The sequence below is a fragment of the Staurois parvus genome, unplaced genomic scaffold, assembly GCF_062004578.1.
Source record: "Staurois parvus isolate SC_StPar_1 unplaced genomic scaffold, SC_StPar_1.0 ptg000818l, whole genome shotgun sequence".
Lineage (NCBI taxonomy): Eukaryota > Metazoa > Chordata > Amphibia > Anura > Ranidae > Staurois > Staurois parvus.
In genome coordinates, this window is record NW_028318614.1 from 9810396 (window position 1) to 9833806 (window position 23411).

The following is a 23411-nucleotide window of genomic DNA, read 5'->3' on the forward strand; positions in this document are numbered from 1 at the left end:
GTTTACATTCCTTCTGATTCTATACATACCCTTTATAGCTGTTTTCTGATGAAACATCAGAGTGTTAAGTATATATGATACAAAATGGAGTTTACTTCTGACTGTTAATCTCTAAGTCAAGGAGAACCTAAGGACTTACTATCAATTTAAATGCGCTAATAAAATGCCATTGTTTAAAAGTATTTTTGGAAAGCAGAGAGAAGGTGAAAAAAGCCAAATTATTGTGATTTGTTAGGCTACCAAGATATCTTAAAAGTACACATAGATCTAATTGCATTTTTTTGCAAAGTGTCTCAAATGCAATTCCAGCAGCATCCCATTTACATTTTCATGTTCTATATTGTTCACTGACTATGACAGATAAAATTACTGATTAGTCTGCAGCACTAGCAATAAGCAAAGGCTCGTGGGAGAGGTCAGATGACAATTGAACTTAGCCAATAACTGCCAAATAATCCTGGCACCCACTTTTACAAATTGTAGCTGGCTGTGCAGCAAGTGATCAGTATGCCAATAGATCAAACACATTATTGTCAACATTTAGAGGCAAAAATCATTTAAATTTGCAAGTTCTGGACCGAAACCTGGCAACACTAATGTTTCCTATCAATGTAGCTCAGTTGTACTTTCTGAAATGTTTCACAGAGATAATGTTGACTCCAGATACACAAGACACAGAAAATCTGTGAGATATGACAGGCCTTACAGTGGCAAGATAATTTTAACTCATTAGCTGAAATCTGGGAAATGTAATAATTTGAGCATTACTAGGAAAACAGCACAAAATGCAAAAAGGAAAGTCTGATTGGCAAAAAGAAAAACAGGTAATGCTCTCAGGGCTGGTGCTTCCACTGGGCGAACTAGGCAGCCGCCTAGGGCGCACTGCCACCTAGGGGAGCCTGGGTGCAGCACAGACTAGCACTATCTGTGTGGGACACTGCCACATCATGAATTGATCTTCAGCTGAGGGGTGAGGCAGCAGAGAGGAAGATGCCGGGTTTCTGCCGCTGCCACTCCTTCCAGTGTTCCTCTCATACTCAGTCCCTTACTGCAAGCTGGATGGCAGCTGCTGATCACTGTGGAGTTCCAGCCCTTCTCTTCCCGTTCATCAGCGGAGGCGGAGCTGCACCTGCGGATGAAGGTAATGTCTGACTCTAATGTATCGTGTCTGTGTGAGTGTGACCCGGCCGACCAGCTGGCCATCCTTTACATGTGCAATGTGGCAGTGACTGATGACATCATCACAATCCCACAGCCTGCTCTTCTAGTGCCTGCTGGGCCTGCTGATCTGTGACACTGATTTTGTCTTTAATATTGGTGCTGGTGACATCTTATGGCACTTATTTTTGCAAATTAAAAGAAATTTAACAGTCTCATGTTTTGTTGATTTAATATTTTCTACTGTTTTTTTTTAAATTCATGATATATTTATTTATTTTTTGTCTTGGCACAAGTAGCTGGTCTTGCCTAGGGCGCAAAATAGTCTAGCACTGGCCCTGAATGTGCTTTAAGACAGTAAGACAAATCCCCCCAAATTCTTTCAGTATGTCAATATTAAAATAGATAAGGTCTGAGCATTTAGGTTTTGTAAAAATATGAACCAACTGTTGGTCACTGACAAACAGAAGAAAGTAGGCATACAAAGGAACATGGTGGTGCCAGTGTACAGTATCAGGATGGCACTCATAACATTTTATATGCACCAAGAGAAAATAAATTTGAATAAAGTATCTGGGCCAGTCAGCTTAATTGAGCTCATATATAGTATTTCTAAGCTATAAATTCTAAAATTTAGCAACTTGGTCAATGTTTTCAATGTCCTACAGTTTATTTTCCTTTAAAGCAGCCACAGCCTGAATAGAAATGCCTGCCCCCTGCCATCAGCTACAAAGTCGGACCCAATATCACACTTACCTCTAATGCAGGTGATCATACACTATAGTTGGCTTCTGTGTTCTTCACCTATAACAGCCTATAAGGCAAGTAGGCCTACAAGTACTCGGTTGAACTTATACACAATGCTATAGTGCCTGGCTACCACGCTGGGTTCAGGCACGAACTGAGCACAGCAAACAGGTACTTGTGGTTGGCACAAACACAGAGTGGTTTAATGACAGTCCAGATACAAGGCAGGCAAGGTTCAGAATAGTTAGGGTCAGATCCATAGTCAAAAGGCAGACAGAGTTCAGAGAGTGGTCGATATCCGATCCAAAGTCATCGACGAGGGAATCCAAACTGGCAAACAAACAGAGAGCTTGCAACACGTGTTACAAATGCAATATCACAAGCATGAGACTGCAGGCTTGACTGGCTTAAATCAGATTTGGTCTTCCCCCAGAGACTGGCCACTTCAATCACCTTGCAGGTGGACAGACAGAAAGAGTGCATCACAGCCAAAACCAGGATGCTAGAATTAGACCAGCAGCTGTGATGGACACCTTTGCTTTCTGTGAGAGCTGTCCAACACACCCTCGACTGAGTAAGAGCTAGAGCTCTACTACAGTTAGCAAACCTCATGTCTGCTTATGATAGAAGAGATCTAGCTCTATCAGAAACCTTGTCAGACCTCATGGAGATTACTACTTCTTCACAGGGAGCAAAGGTCCGACAGCATGCTGGTAGTGCACAGGCTTTTCTACTGAAGCTGTGTTTGACTTTGAAAATCTTTTCTTTTGATGCACCTAGAATGTATTTAGCTGGTTTAAACTGAAGGGTGGACTTTAGTGGCTTGGTAACAATGCACTGGTGCAAATCAAATAGGGTACCTATATTTAAAAAGAGTTTAAAGCGGAGTTCCACTCAAAAGCGTAAGCTCCGCTTATTTGCCTTACCCCTCTCCACTGCCATATTTGGCACCTTTTGGGGTTGAGGGGGGAATGGGTACCTGGTTTTGACAGGCAGGTACCCACTCCCATTTCCGGCTCAGTTTGCTGCGGCAAAGTGATCCAGAGGTTCAGGCCCCTGCAGAGAGGCCAGTGCTTCTACACAAAAGCAAGAGCAAGGCTTCTCCTCTATAGTATGCTGGCAGGAGACAAACTTTTCACTACAGTGGCCTTTGGTGACCATTGTGCAGAGAATACTGTCTTCCATAAATGCTGGATGGTATAGAAGGCAGAAATAAAAAGGAGGGATCTTTACTTGAAGGAGAGAGAGCAGAGGTAACACAGACATTACATTACTGTATTGACAGGTACCTTTCATAAATATAACTCCCACAGATAAGAAAATCTGTATAAATAACCTGCAATGGCTCCACTTTTGGTTCTAAATAGCAAGATTACAGTAGCACTTATATGTTGCAAAAGTCATGATGGTGGCAAATGAGTAAACTGACATTGTGCAAAAGGAGCAGTTTACTTAAACCTGTAATTTTATTTATGGGTGGATAAGGTGAGCTGAATCGCACACTGACTATTTATATCTTCTGGGGGCTCCAGCAGTGACATTTTCCCAGATGAGTTAATAGCACTACCCCACCATTCTTAATACTACTTGCTGCATTCTTCATAATATGGAAAACAATAAAAATTCTACATAAAGTGAAATCCTTGTTAGAGACTGGGGTGGAACTGGGACCTTGAAGGAGCTAAGCAGAACTGTAAATGTAGCGCTGTTTCAGTCGCTGACAGATATAATAAATACAGTTGTGTTCAAAATAATAGCAGTCAGACATCACTAACCTGATCAATCACTGTTTTTGGTAGAAATGATATTTCTACATGGCAAATAATTTACTAGCAGGTGTAGTAGAGTAATAGAAATCCAACAGACCCAACAGTCATGACATGTATGCTGCTGTTTCTGTGTAATTGAATCACTAATTGAAAGATGCATGTTCAAAATAATAGCAGTGTGGAGTTCTATTAGTGAGGTCATTCATTCTTTGAAAAACAGGTGGCAATTATTGCCCTTATTTAAGGAAGGAAGGCAGCAAATGTTGTACATGCTGGTTACAGTGCATTTCTCTCTGAACTTCTGAGGAAAATGGGTCGTTCCAGACATTGTTCAGAAGAACAGCGTACCTTGATTAAAAAGTTGATAGGAGAGGGGAAAACATATAAAGAAGTGCAGAAAATGATAGGCTGCTCAGGTAAAATGATCGCAAATGCTTTAAAATGGCAACCAAATCCTGAAAGACGTGGAAGAAAGCGAAAAACTACCATTCGAATGGATAGAAGAATAGTCAAAATGGCAAGGACTCAGCCAACAATCAGCTCCAGGAAGATCAAAGAAGATCAAAGATCAAAGAAGAAGACCTGTGAGTACTTTTACAATTAGAAGACGCCTATGTGAAGCCAAGCTATCTGCAAGAAACCCCCGCAAAGTCCCACTGTTGAAAAAAAGACATGCGCTGAAGAGGTTACAATTTGCCAAAGAGCACATTGACTGGCCTAAAGAGAAATGGTGCAATATTTTCTGGACTGATGAAAGTAAGATTGTTCTTTTTGGGTCTAGTGGCCAGAGACAGTTTGTCAGACGACCCCCAAACACTGAATTCAAGCCACAGAACACTGTGAAGACAGTGAAGCATGGTTGTGCAAGCATCATGATATGGGGATGTTTTTCATACTACGGTGTTGGGCCTATTTATCGCATACCAGGGATCATGGATCAGTTTGAATACATCAGAATACTTGAAGAGGTCATGCTGCCTTATGCTGAAGAGGAAATGCCCTTGAAATGGGTGTTCCAACAAGACAACGACCCCAAACACACCAGTAAACATGCAACATCTTGGTTCCAGACCAACAAGATTGACGTTATGGAGTGGCCAGCCCAATCCCCGGATCTTAATCCAATAGAAAACTTGTGGGGTGACATCAAAAATGCAGTTTCTGAGGCAAAACCAAGAAATAGAGAAGAACTGTGGAATGTAGTCCAATCATCCTGGGCTGGAATACCTGTTCACAGGTGCCAGAAGTTGGTTGACTCCATGCAACACAGATGTACAGCAGTTCTCAGAAACAGTGCTTATACAACTAAATATTCATTAAGTGATTCAAAGGAAAGCAAAATCTTCAAACATTTTTCATTTTATATAGTGAATGTTTGAGTTTGTAAAGAAGAATACAAACACTGCTATTTTTTTGAACAGTCTAATATTCACTTTTCTTCAATTTTTTTAGAGGAACAACACAAATTTGATATATTTTTCTTCATGTTTTGATTTGGAATAGAATGTGTAGTGTTCCCAATGCATTTGTGTGTATGGAAATAAAAGCTATTAGAAGGATTTTGAGCTTTATTCGCTTTTTTCAACACACTGCTATTATTTTGAACACAACTGTACATATTTAAAATTTCAGACATTTATCCTTTGTTTTTTGTTGGACTGAGACTTTAAAAAAGGCGTCCTGCTTCTATATACTGTATTTAATTTTGACTGCAAAGCACTGTTGTAGAAATGCTATATACAGTAACTCTTGTAGTCTCGATCTGCAAAGTTCCTCTGGATAATTCCTGCTTAGGCCTGCTTCTTCCCCTTTCCGTGTGTTGGGGTTACTCCTCCTTAATATCAGAATTAATGACACTTAATTTTGGCAGAGGGGAATAGTAATATAAAATGCATAGGCTCGAACTGCTTACAGCAGCAATGGGCAAACTACGGCCCGCGGGCCGTATACGGCCCGGCGGACCTTTTAATCCGGCCCGCGGAGCTAGGCTCCCGCAAGGCCAGTGGTCGGCAAGCCGCGGCTCTTTACAAATTTAGATGCGGCTCTCCTGTGTGCCGGGCGCCCGCTCCCCTCCCTCCTCTCCTCCTCTCCCCTCCCTCCTCTCCTCCTCTCCCCTCCCCTCCTCTCCTCTCGGATGGCCGCCCCCCCTCTCGGATGGCCGCCCCCCTCCCTCCTCTCGGACGTCAGGACTCTGCAGCTGTCAGGATGTAGGCGGGGCAGCGTGACGAACTCCTCTCACAGTCCTCCCTGAAGACCAGAACGGCGCGGGAATACGAGAGGAACGCGCGGACCAAAGGTAAGTGAATTGACACAGGGGGGGGACTTACTATATGGGGGATGAATTACTATATGGGGGACTTACTATATGGGGAATGAATTACTATATGGAGGACTTACTATATGGGGAATGAATTACTATATGGGGGACTTACTATATGGGGAATGAATTACTATATGGAGGACTTACTATATGGGGAATGAATTACTATATGGGGGACTTACTATATGGGGAATGAATTACTATATGGAGGACTTACTATATGGGGAATGAATTACTATATGGAGGACTTACTATATGGGGAATGAATTACTATATGGAGGACTTACTATATGGGGAATGAATTACTATATGGGGGACTTACTATATGGGGAATGAATTACTATATGGAGGACTTACTATATGGGGAATGAATTACTATATGGGGGACTTACTATATGGGGGATGAATTACTATATGGGGGATGAATTACTATGTGGGGGATGAATTACTATATGGGGGATGAATTACTATATGGGGGATGAATTACTATGGGGGATGAATTACTATAGGGGGGATGAATTACTATGGGGGACGAATTACTATATGGGGGACGAATTACTATATGGGGGATGAATTACTATGGGGGATGAATTACTATATGGGGGATGAATTACTATGGGGGATGAATTACTATATGGGGGATTAATTACTATATGGGGGATTAATTACTATGGGGGATTAATTACTATGCTTACTATGGGGGAATATTACTATACTTACTATGGATGACACATACACATCATTCATCTACTCTTGGTCCGGCCCCCGGGTCCAATATATGAACCCATTGCGGCCCTCAAGTCAAAAAGTTTGCCCACCCCTGGCTTACAGTATACTGAACAGCATATGACATATCCTTTGGAAATAAAATAAATATAATGAATGTAGAAATTATAAAAAAAAAGTCAGTAGCACACAGTTTGGAAATTACGTCAGGCTTAGTCATGCAAAGCTGGCATTGTCGTGCTGCACCTGATCACTGGATGGCACATGTGGTGTCAGAAGCTGTTGGAGTGCCTCACCGTGAAAGTGCTTCCTATGTTGGAATTGCAATTTTTTTCAGGGTCCCACCCATTTCTTAACCCGAACCTGCTGCACATGCAGGAAGGGCAAACTAAAAATTCCTTATTTAAACATGAATTGTAATGTACACACTAGGGACACAGTGTAGCAAGAAAATGTACATAAAAGGACACAAGTATTTAAATATGCAAGAATGGCATAATAAAACATTTTAAAGTAATCAAAAGAAAATGTTCCTATTTTTTTGCATATGCCCATGTGCTATACTCATGTTTACGACAGTACTGGTGAATATCTGACAGCAGCAGCACACAGCTATTCATATCTATTGAGCGCTATACATTGCACCAGGGCAAAGATGCTGGCATTTACGTTGAACATGCTCTGTCGCCTGCATGCAAGAGGCTTTATGATGAGCCAGGGAGTAGATGTGCCTACATCATTAAAATCCACACTCCAGATAAATCTGTAGGGCACATGTCAGCCCTGCCAAATCACACTATTATTTTGAGTTAGAAAGTACCTCTTATTTGTCATGAATGAAAACTAAAAATGTTGGCAGTGTCCATGTGCCATGGTAGGAACGCACATCTATGTATTAGATACAGAGTAAGCGACACACTTCTTCATATGTACAGTAGCAATCCCCTTCTTCAGATATAGGGTAACAGTCCCCCTTTATGCAGGAGAGCAACTCTCCTTTTTGTTATGTAGGGGAGCAATCCCCCTCTTTTATATGTTTGGTAGCAATCCCCTTTTTCATACGTAGGTTTACAATCCCCTTACTTCTTATGTAGGGTAGCAATCCCCCTTCTTCATATGTAAGGTAGCAATCCAATTTTTGCATATGCAGGGCAACATCTCCCCTTCTTCTTATGTTGGGGAGCAATCCCCTTCTCCAATCCCCCCCTTTTCATATAAAGGTATATGGTAGCAAACCCCCTTTTTATATATATATATATATATATATATATATAGTAACAATCCCCCTTCTTCATATACAGTATATTTGGTAGCAGTTCCCCGTCTTCTTAAATATATGGTAGCAATCCTCCTTATTCCTATATATGGTAGCAATCCTCCTTCTTCATATATACACTGCTCAAAAAAAAGGAACACTTTTTAATCTGAGTATAGTAGCAAGTCAATTAAATTCCTGGAATACTGATCTGGTCAGTTAAGTAGCAGAGGGGGTTGTTAATCGATTTCAGCTGCTTTGGTATTAATGAACTTAACAACAGGTGCAACTAGATGGGCAACAGTGAGATGACCCCCAAAACAGGAATGGATTTACAGGTGGAAGCCACTGACATTTTTTTCCCTACTCATCTTTTCTGACTGTTTTTCACTAGTTTTGCATTTGGCTAGGGTCAGTGTCACTACTAGTAGCATGTGGTGATACCTGGAACCTACAGAGGTTGCACAGGCAGGCCAACTCCTCCAGGATGGCACATCAATGTACCATTGCCAGCAGGTTTGCTGTGTCTCCCAGCACAGTCTCAAGAGCATGGAGGAGATTCCAGGAGACAGGAATTACTCTAGGAGTTACTAGAGTAATTCCAGGAGTTACTCTAGGAGTGCTGGACAGGGCCGTAGAAGGTCCTTAACTCATCAGAAGGACATGTATCTGCTCCTTTGTACAAGGATGAACAGGATGAGCACTGCCAGAGCCCTACAAAATGACCTCCAGCAGGCCAATGGTGTGAATGTCTCTGACTAGGCAATCAGAAGGGTGTCCTGAGGGCCCGCTGTCCTCTAGTGGGTTCTGTGCTCACTGCCCGGCATCATAATGCACGATTGGTATTTGCCATTGAATACCAGAATTGGCAGTTCCGCCACTGGCGCCCTGTGCTTTTCAGAGATGAGAGCAGGTTCACCCTGAGCACATGTGACAGATGTGAAAGGGTCTGGAGAAGCTGTGGAGAACGTTATGCTGCCTGTAACATCGTTCAGCATGGCTGTTATGGTGGTGAGTCAGTGATGGTCTGGGAAGGCATATCTATGGAGGGACACACAGAGCTCTGCAGGCTAGACAATGGCACCCTGACTGCCATTAGGTATTGGGATGAAACCCTTGGACCCATTGTCAGACCCTACGCTGGTGCAGTGGGTCCTGGGTTCCTTCTGGTGCACAACAATGCCCAGCCTCATGTGGCAAGAGTATGCAGGCTGTTCCTGGAGGATGAAGGAATTGATACTATTGAATGGCCCCCACTCTTGCCGGACCTAAATCCAATAGAACACCTCTGGGATAGCATGTTTCGGTTTATCCGACGCCACCAGGTTGCACCTCAGACTGTCCAGGAGCTCAGTGATGCCCTGGTCCAGATCTGGGAGGAAATACCCCAGGACACCATCCGCCGTCTCATTAGGAGCATGCCCTGGCATTGTCAGGCATGCATACAAGCACGTGGGGCCATACAAACAAGTGAGTACCATTTTGAGCTGTAGTGAAATTTCAGCAAAATGGACTAGCCTGCTGCATAATTTTTTCACTTTAATTTTTGGGGTGTCTTTCAATTCAGTCCTCTGTAGGTTGATAATTTTCATTTTCATCAAACGAAGGGGCATCCTTACGTTCATAACACATTACCCAGTCCATATCAGTATAGATACCCAGCATGATATTTTTACCCATTGAGATCTGATGTGTTTTCAAAGTGTTCTTTTATTTTTTTTGAGCAATGTATTTGGTAGCTATCCCCCTTCTTCATATATATATGGTAGCACTCCTCCTTCTTTATATATATGGTAGCAAAGCCCCTCATATATATGGTAGCAATAGTACTTGAAAAAATTGAATTGCTCCCTTGAAATGTAATACTTATTCTGTATCTATGCTGTTTATTACATTCAGGTTTCGTCTTTTTGAACTGCAGGAGAGTCCTCAATGTTTCTTTCATGTGGATTTCTGTACTGTGTGGTAGAACAGTTTGTTATTGGCACTTTGTAAGAAATGTTTTTTTTTTTGTTACATACTGACTGCTTTATATAATGTATACCACAGCTTAAAGCATCAAGCCTGCTATGTTGAATATTTTGCTTAGCTCACTATAGTTGTGGAACAATATTGTGGTTGGAGTCCCACTTTTAGTCATGAGTAAGTGATAATTATTTGAATCATAATTTAACAAAAGCTCTTTACATTAAAAAAAATGAATTACCATGAAATATTAAAATGGTAGATTCCTTATTCGTTTTGTGCAACAATAACAACAATGGTAGGATGTATGGGTTCTTACTGAACATACGCTATCTTCCCAAGCTAGCATACCCCACTGAAATTTACTTCTGTTATTATTTGAAATAGCAACAATTATATGTAAGGTAGTCTTACCTTATCAGTGTAGGGTGACGGTATGGTGGAAAAATGTAATACATGAATGATAGTTTACTTACTCTAACTATAACTAGTGTTCAGTCAAATAGTAAACTTGCTTCCTTAGTCAAGACTTGTCTTAATTTAATCCTTGCCCATTTCCAAACATGCATCTCCAAATTGGAGGATCCTCTTTTGAGGTGTAAATGTACTTTGTAAAATATTCTTTATTGCTAAACTGGTGAACTCACTGCTAACCGCTAGGCTGGTAGACTCTTTATTTTAAAATAATGACTTTACATGCTCTTTAAGTTGTAATATATTTGTTTAGGCCAAGAGTTTTGGTGTGAGATGAGTCTACAGAAATGCTATAAAAAGCCTTCACTGACATCCCACTCACCACCTGCCAGTGTGGCACACGTGCCTTAAACTGCAAAGTGCATGGTGAGAATGCATGTTTAACCTTTTGGTTGCCAAACAGGAGGGTTAATTAGCCAATGGCACGAATGCTTTCATCATTTTACAGAATTATAGGAACAGATTGCGTTTGTTTTCATTTTATGTTTCCGTTAGAACTGAGAAATTATTGGTTGGTGCGTTTTCTTTTAGAATTTTCTCCCTAAATAGGTAATTACAGTCTGAATACACACATTTAAATTTGAATTTTTAATTTAACCTAATGTCAGTAGAGAATAAGGAGTATATAGGAACTGGGGCAGAAATAGAAAATAATTTTCTATGCATTTACTCCAGAATAAACAGGATGCATAACATTTGATCCTAGCATAGATTGCTGCTGTCCTTAGTGAGGTTAGCTCACTTCTGTACATAGACTGCAACATCCTTTTGCTATCTCCACTTCAATCTATTATTGTGTTACAAAACATTATTGATGGATGCAAGCTATAGACTCAGTACTTGTCTCAGGATAGCTGTATACCCAGGGCAAAAATGACCAATAATGAGTGAAAAACAGATCTGTAAGCATTAGTTTTTTCTTTGAAGTGTTGTCTTTAGCCCATACAACCCCTCACCACTTTGCTTTGTGGCTGTACACAAAGCTGACAAGTCTCCAAGCATTTATTTTTACTAGTTAGCAAAAGGGAAGAAGCTTAAAGCCTTCTTCCAATTCATAATAAAAGTATACTTAAAATTTGCATACATTTGCAAATCTATCTGAAAGCTAAACTCTACTATGAAAGTGCCTCTGTTTGTGCGGCTCTTGCTCATTGAGGATAGAAGTACCAACTATACTACAGAAATACTTCACTTACAGCAAAGCTAATTATAAGGTTACCCCAGCTATCCAAAAAGGTAATAAATACTATTTGGAAACCAGATTCATGTATGGCAGTGGCAGCTGTAGGCAATCTATGGGTACATGCCATTTGCTCCAGCAGAGCACGACAATTCCACAGCAATCCTTTATAACAGAGCTTCTTACACTCCACAGACCACCCTCCAATTCCATGGCCATTCATTTTATCAGCGCCCCCTGTAGTCCACAGCCAACTATTCCAGCCCCCTGTTTGGCGTCGTACCAAAATAAACATACTTACTCACCTAGATGGCTGCAGCATCGATCTGAGCTGCAGCAGTCCATCGACAGCTAAATGATCAAAGATTGCTGATTAGTCAGTAATTGGGTCAGCTTTGAGCACAGGGCAGTGACTGTCAGTCACCATTCTGTGCTCTGCACCCTCAACGCTTACTGGAGAGCCAGGCTGGGGAGAGGCCAGGAGCAGCTGGTTTAGGCTCTAGGCGGTGCGTTGAATGACTAGAGTCATCTGCAAGCCAGGAACCTGGACCAATCCCTGCAGAGCCTGGACTTGGTTTAGCCCTTTGTCCGCTGAATCTGGGTCACAGGAGTACAAAACCAGGGCTTTGTTTCTCAGAAAATAGGTGCAGGAACTCTCCCCTTGTGAATCACTTCTTGTCTCCGCTCCCTACAAACCTACGAGCTCAGTCCCTTGGTTCCTACCCACCTCCCAGTACTGTTCCTTACAGAGAATACACAGCCAAATATTTTGTAGTGCTAAGTCATTTGTATGGAATTTGTTAATGACAACAAAAAAAAAAACAGTACAATAGATCCCCTGCAGCAAGCAGCAATAGACCCCTTCCCAACAACAATAGATTCCTCAGGCAACAGCGGACTCCGGCAACAAAATACCACCTCAGCATCAATAGACCCCCAGCAGCAACAACAGATCCAACAGCAGCCAGCATCAAAAGACTCTCCAGCAGCCAGCAACACTAAATCCCTCCCTCAAAAGTAGATCCTTTCCAGCAATAATAGATCCCCCTCCAGCAACAATAAACTACCCCAGCAACAACAGACCACCATCCAAAAATAGATCCCCTTTAGTGACAATAGATCCCACGGCAGCCCGCATCAATAGACCTTCCAGAACATCCTAGCGCTCCTTGCCATTACATACATTAAGTGATGGAAGTGCCAAAATTGTGTCCCCCGACATTCCCGCTAAAAAAAAGCCCTGTGCAGAACTAAGTGTACTCCTGTGAATTACAGGAGAAGTATGGCCTAAAGAGCTTTGGCCATACTTCTCCTTTAATCAAAAGTGTACAAGATGTTAAAACATTTCCTTTTGTGTTGATAATGAGTCTAGGTCATAGTTCAGTTTTTGCATTGCGCTAGAAGCAAGCCATAGATTATGCAATTTTGGTTGCAGGAAAGAAAATACCTTGGTTCTCCCTTCAACACAGTCAATGTTGATGGGGGAATCTCTTCCATTGTGTTCTGCCAGTGGAGAGCCTTTCCTCCTGGTAAAACACAATGATTACTGCTGGCAACTATAGCTGCTGGCAGTAATCGCATGCAAAAAAATCCAACAGGCTGGTTGTACTGAAGTCAATCATTGAATCAACTTCAGTACAACCAGCCTGCCCATAGATGGATCAAATGTTGACTGTTCCCTGCTGAACCGGCCAAGATTCGATCCATCAATGGCTTAAAATAACGATTCAGCTTTTACTCATTTTCTAGAATGACTGTCAGACATTTGTAGATAACTTAGGCTTAGAGAAATGTTGATTAAACTAGAACTGCAGGTTCTCAAAGAGGGACTCCAGCATTGCCTGTGGTCTCTCTGTGGCTGATCTTTGCCCATTACTGACTTATCATGCATTGTCCCGCACTGTGTCTCTATGTGTAGGGAGCCATCTTGGTAGATGCCAGACTTTGTTTCATGTCAGAGCCTCCAGCAAGAACAATGAGCAGGACAGTATTGACATCCCCAAATCATTACTAAATCTCATTAGAGTAAGGTGGCAGTGCCTAGATCTTACACTGCAGATTAGGTTGTGAGCCTAGACACACTCACACACCATCAACTGCACTGCCATTTTTTTATTAGGCTTTCAAGACAGAAGTTAAATTTTTGAGGGTACTGTTTAGTCACAATTTACATTTCTATAATCTGTCATACTGCACATCTTAACTTTTTGAGTTCAGTTGGCAGATGTCAAGTGGAGACTTTCAATTTTTTATTATCTTGGGGTACTTCTGGTACCTTATATACTCGAGTATAAGCCAACCCGAATATAAGCAGAGGTACCTAATTTTACCACAAAAAACTGGGAAAAACTATTGACTTGAGTATAAGCCGAGGGTGGGAACACCAGTGGGAAGAATCACGCCTCATCATTGGTGTCAGTGGGAGGAATAGTGCCCCATCATTGGTGTCAGTGGGAGGAATAGTGCCCCATCATTGGTGTCAGTGGGAGGAATAGTGCCCCATCATTGGTATCAGTGGGAGGAATAGTGCCCCATCATTGGTGTCAGTGGGAGGAATAGTGCCCCATCATTGGTATCAGTGGGAGGAATAGTGCCCCATCATTGGTATCAGTGGGAGGAATAGTGCCCCATCATTGGTATCAGTGGGAGGAATAGTGCCCCATCATTGGTATCAGTGGGGGGAATAGCACCCCATTATTGGTGTCAGAGGAATAGTGCCCCATCTTTGGTGTCAGTAAGAGGAATAGTGTCCCATCATTGGTGTCAGTGGGAGGAATAGTGTCCCAACATTGGTGTCAGTGGGAGGAATAGTATCCCATCATTGGTGTCAGTGGGGGGGTGGAGGAATAGTGCCCCATCGTTGGTGTCAGTGGGGGGGAGGAAAAGTGCCCCATCGTTGGTGTCAGTGGGGGGGAGGAATAGTATCCCATGATTGGTGTCAGTAGGGGGTGGAATAGTGCTCCATGATTGGTGTCAGTGGGGGGTGGAATAGTGCCCCATCATTGGTGTCAGTGGGGGGGGAGGAATAGTGCCCAATCGTTGGTGTCAGTGGGGGGGGGGGAAAGTGCCCCATCGTTGGTGTCAGTGGGAGGAATAATGCCCCATCATTGGTATCAGTGACACCAATGATGGGGCACTATTCCTCCCACTGACACTTGCTGACCCCTGTTCCAGTATGGTGCTGCTGCAGCCAGCATATGTGGTTGCAGCAGCACCTAAGCACGGCACACTTACCTGCATCTCCTTCACTCGATTTTCGCGGGGCCGCTCAGCTCCGCCTCCTTGCCGGTAATTGGCCGCCTGTGTGCCTTTCCTGAGCTACAGTTCTGGCGGCCAATCACCGGTGAGAAGGCGGAGCCGAGCAGCCGCGCGAACATCCAGTGGACGAACCGAATGAAGGAGCAGCCGCGCTTCCTGGACCGGATCGTCGTGGGACCGGAGCCAGGTAAGAGACAGCAGCCCCCTGCAGACGTTGACTCGAGTATAAGCCGAGGGGGCCGTTTTTCAGCACAAAAAATGTGTTGAAAAACTCGGCTTATACTCGAGTATATACGGTAATTTAAAAAAATCATTGTGGCAATGTAAATACTTATTTACCAAAAACTAATAATAATTAAGTGTATTTTAGTTATCTAAAACATGAGGAATTTGTATGTGGTTACATTGGTGGTCACACAGTGTGCCAACCTGTGGGAGAACACATGCAACAAGATTTTTACCGCTTAAAGTGATACTAAACCCACAACAGTAAAATCAGTCTGTATATGCAGTAAAGCATGCTTGTTATACTCACTGTGGAACCTAGGGGGTTAATCCTCTGCATTGTGTAAAAAGACTGTTTGATCCTGACTTCTCTGCTCTGCCCCTTGTTCCAGCTCCCCCCTCTTATCTCCTGGTAAGACATATTGTGTGGAGTCACACAGCACATGCTCAGTTTGGTGTGTATTGCTAGAGAGGTTTTTTTTTTTTTGGGAGAGTGCATGTGATCAGCACAGGGCCAATCAGCGCTGTCCAGACAGAGGTCAGGGGTGCTGCATCCTCCTAGAGCGGAATGAAAACTCCTCCTACAAGCTTTAACCAGTGCTCTGCTGAACACTGATAGAAGTCACAAGACTGCTCTAATTGCTGATGAGAAAAGGTATTTAGCAGTTTATATTTACTAAAATAATTGCACTTCCATGTTCTGTGTACTGTGGGAGACCAGATATAGTACCGTAAATGCAGGTTCCTGGATTTGGTAACACTTTTTTACTGTGTTTACATAAATAGTAATAGTAACATAAAAAAGCAGTAACATAAATATTAGGTTAACTTTCTATGCTGTTTGATTTTCAATTAGGAAACATTATCCTGCTCCCCCTTCTTCTTTCTATCCTCTCTGCTTTGTGTGTTTCAGCTGACTAGGAACATTTTAGGTGGTGGGGAACAGCAGTCTTTGTGATAGCTTTCTCCCCTCCTACAGGGTGAAGCAGTGCTCACAAAATTCAACAAGACCTGTGCGCTGCATTTGATTAACAGTCAGCCATGGAAAATTATAAGCTAACAGCATGCAGTCCGCATTATACTGTGCAGGTATTGCTTTACCCTGCTGAGCTGCCCCACTGATTTGCAGCAATTAGGCCAGGAGGTAAGGGGGAATCCAACACGTGGATCCTGGGCACTAAAAATGTGAAGGCGTTCTTGAGATAGACAGGACAACACTAACAGCTGACACGGCCTACAGAAAAAGAAAGGCCTTGTCCATAGTGGACAGTAAGATGCTTCCTAACCCTAGGGATGATATTTTGAACCTGGCTTCTTTTGGAACCACTGAACTTTTATTTACCCCTAGGCTTTATCAGTCATATCCTTTGTTCAAGGCCCACATCCATGCATAACAGATATTTGATTTTGATTGGGCACTAACAGGGTCATTTACTCAATAGCTTTGTATATCTTTTGTGATTTAGATTTTCAGCAACTACCAAGAATGAAATTGAATTTGATGTTAGTGATTTCTGTTAGAGAATGCTAGAACCGACCCAGTCAGGGATGATCATTTTCAGTGGTTGTTGTGATATACTAAAAAGTAGCACTGTTAGCGCTCTCTTTTTGATTATTCACTAAAAGATGCTTGCATTGTATATATCTGTCTTCTATGTATTTTTGTCTGTTTTCTGGACTACAATGTCTACCCTTCACTATTCCTTTTCTCTCCTCTTTTCACCTTTGCCAAAGCTTTGTGGACCCTACTTTGACAGCAGCTACTACCCTCGACCATATACCCATCTCTGCAGGAGACCTAAAGTGTCAGCGTCCTCGCACACTGCTTCGCCAACAGAGCCTCCAGCAACCTCTCAGCCTTCACCAAAAGCACAATCACTGCCAGCCAACCACCAGCCAGAGTCTGGGGCAGCTACAGCTGCAGCAACAACCTCCATCATCCAGCAGCAGTAATACCAGCAATCCCCGCTCACAACGCACTGGCACATCTTCAGCTGGATCCAAGCATAAACCAGCTGGCGTCAGGAACCGGACCAACCCTGGCAGCTGGGACCATGTGGTTGGTCAGATTCGCAATCGTGGTCTGGACATGAAATCTTTCTTGTAAGTTTCTATCTTTCCATCTTTCACTGTTCTTTGTTTCATGTTATCGCTTTCTTAGTTCTCCTTCTATATTCCTATATGATATATACACTGTAAGTATATATACAGTGCCTTGAAAAAGTATTCATACCCCTTGAAATTTTCCACATTTTGTCATGTTACAACCAAAAACGTAAATGTGTTTCATTGGGATTTTATGTGATAGATCAACACAAAGTGGCACATAATTGTGAAGTGGAAGGAAAATGATAAATGGTTTTCAAAATTTTTTACAAATAAATATCTGAAAAGTGTGGTGTGCATTTGTATTCAGCCCCCCTGAGTCAATACTTGTTCAATTACAGATTCAAGTCTTTTGGGGATGTCTCTACCAGCTTTGCACATCTAGAGAGTGAAATGTTTACCCATTCTTCTTTGCAAAATAGCTCAAGTTCTGTCAGATTGGATGGAGAGAATCTGTGAACAACAACTTTCAAGACTTGCCACAGATTCTCAATTGGATTTAGGTCTGGACTTTGACTGGGCCATTCTAACACATGAATATTCTTTGATCTAAACCATTCCATTGTAGCTCTAGCTATATGTTTAGGGTTGTTGTCCTTCTGGAAGGGAAACCACCGCCTCAGTCTCAAGTCTTTTGCAGACTCTAACAGGTTTTCTATTAAGATTGCCCTGTATTTGGCTCCATCCATCTTCCCATCAACTCTGACCAGCTTCCATGTCCCTACTGAAGAAAAGCATCCCCACAACATGATGCTGCCACCACCATGTTTCACGGAGAAGATGGTGTGTTCAGGATGATGTGCAGTGTTAGTTTTCTGCACGCATTGCGTTTTGCTTTTTGGCCAAAAAGTTCAATTTTGGTCTCATCTGACCAGAGCACCTTCTTCCACAAGTTTGCTGTGTCCCCCACATGGCTTCCCGCAAACTGCAAACGGGATTCCTTATGGCTTGCTTTCAATAATAGCATTCTTCTTGCCACTCTTCGACAAAGGCCAGATTTGTGGAGTGCATGACTAATAGTTGTCCTGTGGACAGATTCTCCCACCTGAGCTGATCTCTGCAGTTCCTCCAGAGTTACCATGGCCCTCTTGGCTGCTGCTCTGATTAATGCTCTCAGTTTAGGTGGATGGCCATGTCTTGGTAGGTTTGCAGTTGTGCCATACTCTTTCCATTTTCGGATAATGGATTGAATAGTGGTCCATGAGATATTTTTATTTATAACCTAACCCTGCTTTAAACTTCTCCACAACTTTATCCCTGACCTGTCTGGTGTGTTTCTAGGCCTTCACAATGCTGTTTGTTCACTAATGTTCTCTACCAAACCTCTGAGGGCTTCACAGAACAATTGTATTTATACTGAAATTAATTTACACACAGGTGGACTCTATTTACTAATTAGGTGACTTCTGAAAGCAATTGGTTCCAGTAGATTTTAGTTAGGGGTATCAGAGTAAAGGGGACTGAATAGAAATGCACACCACACTTTTCAGATATTTATTTGTAAAACATTTTGAAAACAATTTATCATTTTCCTTCCACTTCACAATTATGTGCAATGTTGTGTTGGTCTATCACATAAAATTCCAATAAAATACATTCACTTGTTTGGTGGTAAACTGACAAAATTTGAAAAATGTCAAGGGGTATGAACACATTGCACTGTGTGTATATATATATATATATATATATATATATATATATATATATAATGATAAATATGGACCATGGACCACTAGTAGTGTTAACTTCACTGCATGTGGTATACTGCACAGATAGTGATTTTATGAACAGAAAAAGTAGAAGAATATTCCCACTCTAATTTAAATTCATTGCTTTGAGGGGGTCCATAGCCTTTTGAAGACTTTGAATGTGTACTAAACATGGGATATTAGCATAGGAACAGAGGGGATGGACATAAGGAACCCACTGAGGTGGGTAGGAGTGTGAATGAGACTTTGGCCATAACAACTTTTCAGTTACAATCAATACAGGTCAGCTGAGCCTTCAAAACTGCAAAACATATACTCTACGTTTCTGAACATCTCCTACTATAGTTGTTAGAGAGGGGGTTGCACAGTGACAGTGGGCCAAATTCCTACACAAAATCAGAATCAAAGCATAATAGATTAATTGGAATGTTATACCCAGAAAGCCAAGGACCTTCATTAGCTGTGGCACAATGAATAAGTAAACATCTGGCTTTAGTACTTGTTGAAGTGGTTTCTGGAAAGCTTAGCAGTTCTTAACGGATCGCACTTGTTGCTAGAGGATGTACTGGGCGAAATATGTAGGAAGACAAAACTGACTTGAGAAAATACTCATGTTGATCCAATAGTTTCCATTCTTCCCAAGACAATGACATTGCATAATGCATGAAGACACTCACTCTGCATAATGCAAAAAACACAAAGCAAAAGGTAACCTATGTAGTCCCCCCCCCCCCCCACAGAAGCCGCTGGTGATGGTGGGTCCTCTGTTCTGCCATGACTCTCTTAACTGCCCAATCCCCACTGACACACTTAATTGTAGACTAAAAACCGTTTATAACTTTGTGATTTAAGAGTTGATAAGCTACCACTCTAAAATAGTGCATAGGAATAAGGTCACAAATCAATAAATGTATTATGGCAAATGCAGTCACACAAGGCATAAACGATGAACAGATACAGTTGTGACCAAAATTATTCAACCCCCAATGCTGTAAAGGGGTTTAGGGACTATAGTGTACATTTGGAATTGTATTCAGAATCAAATCCTACAAGGACGTTGTAACTACCCAAATGCAACTAAAATGACATCAATTGTTTATGTAATACAGTAGTAAATGGTTCTTATGTGGTTTCTTCATTGCCACAATTATTCAACCCCTTAAAGACTACCACTCTGAAGAACAGAGGTTCATACAGGTGCTTTCCATCAGGTATTGAAAACACCTGTGGATGTCACCGAGCAGCAATCAAGCATAATAAGCACCAATTAGGCAGCTTTAAAATGACTGTGATACTCAGCTCCTTCTAGACATTTACTGGTGTGGTTACAAACATGGTGAAGGCAAGAGAATGGTCCAGGAAGACAAGAGAAGAGGTGATTTCTCTTCACAGGAAGGGCAATGGCTATAAGAAGATTGCAAAGATGTTAAACATACCAAGAGACACCTTAGGAAGCATCATTCGCAAATTCAAGGCAAAGGGCACTGTTGAAACGCTACCTGGTCGTGGCAGAAAGAAGATGCTGACTTCGACTGCTGTGCGCTACCTGAAGCGTAGAGTGGAGAGAAGTCCCCGTGTGACTGCTGAGGAACTGAGAAAAGATTTGTCAGATGTGGGTACAGAAGTTTCAGCCCAGACAATAAGACGCACACTGCGTAATGAAGGCCTCCGTGCCAGAACTCCCAGGCGTACCCCCTTGCTGTCTCCAAAGAATAAGAAGAGTCGACTGCAGTATGCCAAAAGCCATGTGGACAAACCACAAAAGTTGTGGGATAGTGTTCTGTGGACTGATGAAACAAAATTAGAACTGTTTGGGCCCATGGATCAACGCTATGTTTGGAGGAGGAAGAACAAGGCCTATGATGAAAAGAACACCTTGCCTACTGTGAAGCATGGTGGAGGGTCAATCATGCTTTGGGGCTGTTTTGCTTCTGCAGGTACAGGGAAGCTTCAGCGTGTGCAAGGTACCATGAATTCTCTTCAGTACCAGGAGATATTGGATGGAAACGTGATGCAGTCCGTCACACACCTGAGGCTTGGGAGACGTTGGACCTTTCAACAGGACAATGATCCCAAGCATACCTCCAAGTCCACTAGAGCATGGTTGCAGAGGAAAGGCTGGAACATTTTGGAGTGGCCATCGCAGTCACCAGACTTAAATCCGATTGAGAACCTCTGGTGGGACTTAAAGAAAGCAGTTGCAGTGCGCAAGCCTAAGAATGTGACTGAACTGGAGGCCTTTGCCCATGAAGAATGGGCGAAGATACCCGTAGATCGCTGCAAGACACTTGTGTCAAGCTATGCTTCACGTTTAAAAGCTGTTATAACTGTAAAAGGATGCTGTACTAAGTACTAAGATTGAATGTCACTTGGGGGTTGAATAAAACTGATAATGCTGTGAGCACAGAAAAGACATTTGTGGTTATTTCATTATAACTGTTATGTTATATTTGTCTGACCTACAAGTGCCTCTTTAATGTAAATGTAAGCAAGATGACTGAATGATCAAAAGCAATGTCAAACTGGCCAAAACACTCAATTTCAGTGGGGGTTGAATAATTTTGGTCACAACTGTAATTACATAGCTTTAAGGCCACTAAAATGTATGAACGGTCAATGACTCACTAACTGGCACTCAAAAGACGGTAGTAGTAACGGCAAATTGATCTATACCGGGTGCAACTAGAGTCTTTAGAATGGTGCTAACTAAAGACTAAACGAGACCTTGTGTGTACCTTATGTATACAATTCCAGTAGTGGATAGATGTGAACAGTTCTAGTGTAAGGGATACCCCTGAAGGTGGATGAAAGTACATGGTGCCTAATAGTCAGTTGGCTGGCTTTCAGTGGGGTCCTTCTGTAGGTGGTAAACATGTGCGGTCCAGTTAAAAATGTTGACCAAGAATGCAGGTGGGCTGATAAGTAGGAGCAGTCTCTACTGTGTTAGCAGTGTGTAGCAGGAGTTTAAACTTTTAGTTTAGCTCACCACTCCTAGCAGGTGACTAGTTTGGTCCGAATGGCTTGTTGTTCAACAGGTCCCAGCAATCAGGTCCCAGGTGCTCAGTCTCTCAGCCTGGATCCTAACACAATGGGAAATTTCTCAGTCTTGAAGATCCAGCGACTCCCTCTCTCAAATGGTCAGTCTTTGAGACTGGCTTGGCAGACACAGCAGAAAGTCCACTTGGCTCCTCTCCTTGGCTCTAGTCCCTTGGATGTAGACCACAGACCCTAACAATAGGTCTATACTCTTCGCTGTCCTCTCTGAACATGCTTTCCTCCTGTCGGTCAAACTGAGAAAAACTTTACCCACGCTACCCTGGTTCATTACTATATAAATTGCTGAGTGCCGGAGGAACCCTCCAACTATGTGTGGAGGGATTTGTGGGAGTTGAAGTCCATGGCCTGTTAGCCCCAATTGATAAATATGGTACCCACTTAAGAACTCCAATTCTTATACTCCATGGTGTTTGCACAGCTAGTCCTCCTTCCTCTGATTGGCTCAGATCCGCTGTTGGAAGAGGGAGGGGATAGCAGGGGTGAGCAGTGGACTTTACACAAGCCCTCTCTGAAGCTTCACAGCACAGAGGTGAGAGCCGGCTGCTGCCCAAATAGCCCTGTGCCCTTCTCAGCCTGTACAGTTCTCCAGTGGCAGTGGGAGTAAAGTCAAACCTGACTGATAGACTTCTCTCTTCACTCTGTGCCAGGGGGACAAGCAGGTTCAGGAGTCTATGCAGCTGGCAGCACTTGGCTACACCCATCAAGATAGAAATAGAGGTGTCAGATACAAGAAAGTACATTTATTACTTTCATACTGCACAAAAAAATCTAAATTTCAAGCTTCAACCTTGAGTTCTTCTTTGATACGATGCAATCTTAAGAAAATAAGGTGTTAAATGGGTAGTAACTCTCAACCAGAATTCACCAATCAGAATTCCCATTTGTTTTTTTAGAGAAGTTAGACAATTTCTGATTGGATGTGGAGGTTTTCTGCTCTTTATAGGATGATGAGCACAGTGGCAAACAGATTTTCCTGCAGGTTTTTTTTCATGAGCAAGACACTGCCAGCAGCATTTCAGCACTTTTCCCACTGGTAGAGAACACTGCTATGAAAATAAATGTGAAGCTCAGTTGTCTTATCATATGAAACATACAGTGTCCTCATACAGCTGTGTGGCTAGGTTATGAAGCCTTGCTAGGCAAACACAACTGAAATAAATCAATAACGTTTTTTTTACTGCAAGATATTTTGCCCAAAGCTTCCGACTGGACGTTGCTTTTGCTCCCTTGTGCAAGCGGGCACTTGTGGTAAAACAGCTACTATTGATTGTGGGATTAATTGTTCAATTAAGACCCTGAAGTTGCTTTTTATTCTATTTTGTTAGGAGCCTTGTGACAGATCAAATAGACTATAACAATACCAGCATATTTTCTTTCACAACTGTACACTCCTTGCCTCATTTTTAGCACATTTTTCTTTCTATCCTTATTATTGTTCAAAACAATATATCTCCCACGTGCC

At 42.3% G+C, this 23411-nt stretch overlaps 1 protein-coding gene across 4 annotated transcripts in view; it reads left to right on the forward strand.

Annotated features, from left to right (window-relative positions):
- Window positions 1-23411, forward strand: part of SYT7 (synaptotagmin 7) — a 529323-nt gene that overhangs the window by 347202 nt on the left and 158710 nt on the right. For 3 of the 4 annotated variants that reach the window (XM_089655043.1, XM_089655044.1, XM_089655045.1), the window contains one exon: window positions 16812-17180. The exons of the other annotated variant lie outside the window; for it this stretch is intronic. In XM_089655043.1, coding sequence (XP_089511169.1) covers window positions 16812-17180 — 369 coding nt within the window. The remainder of the gene's footprint in view (window positions 1-16811; window positions 17181-23411) is intronic. 4 annotated transcript variants of the gene reach the window in all.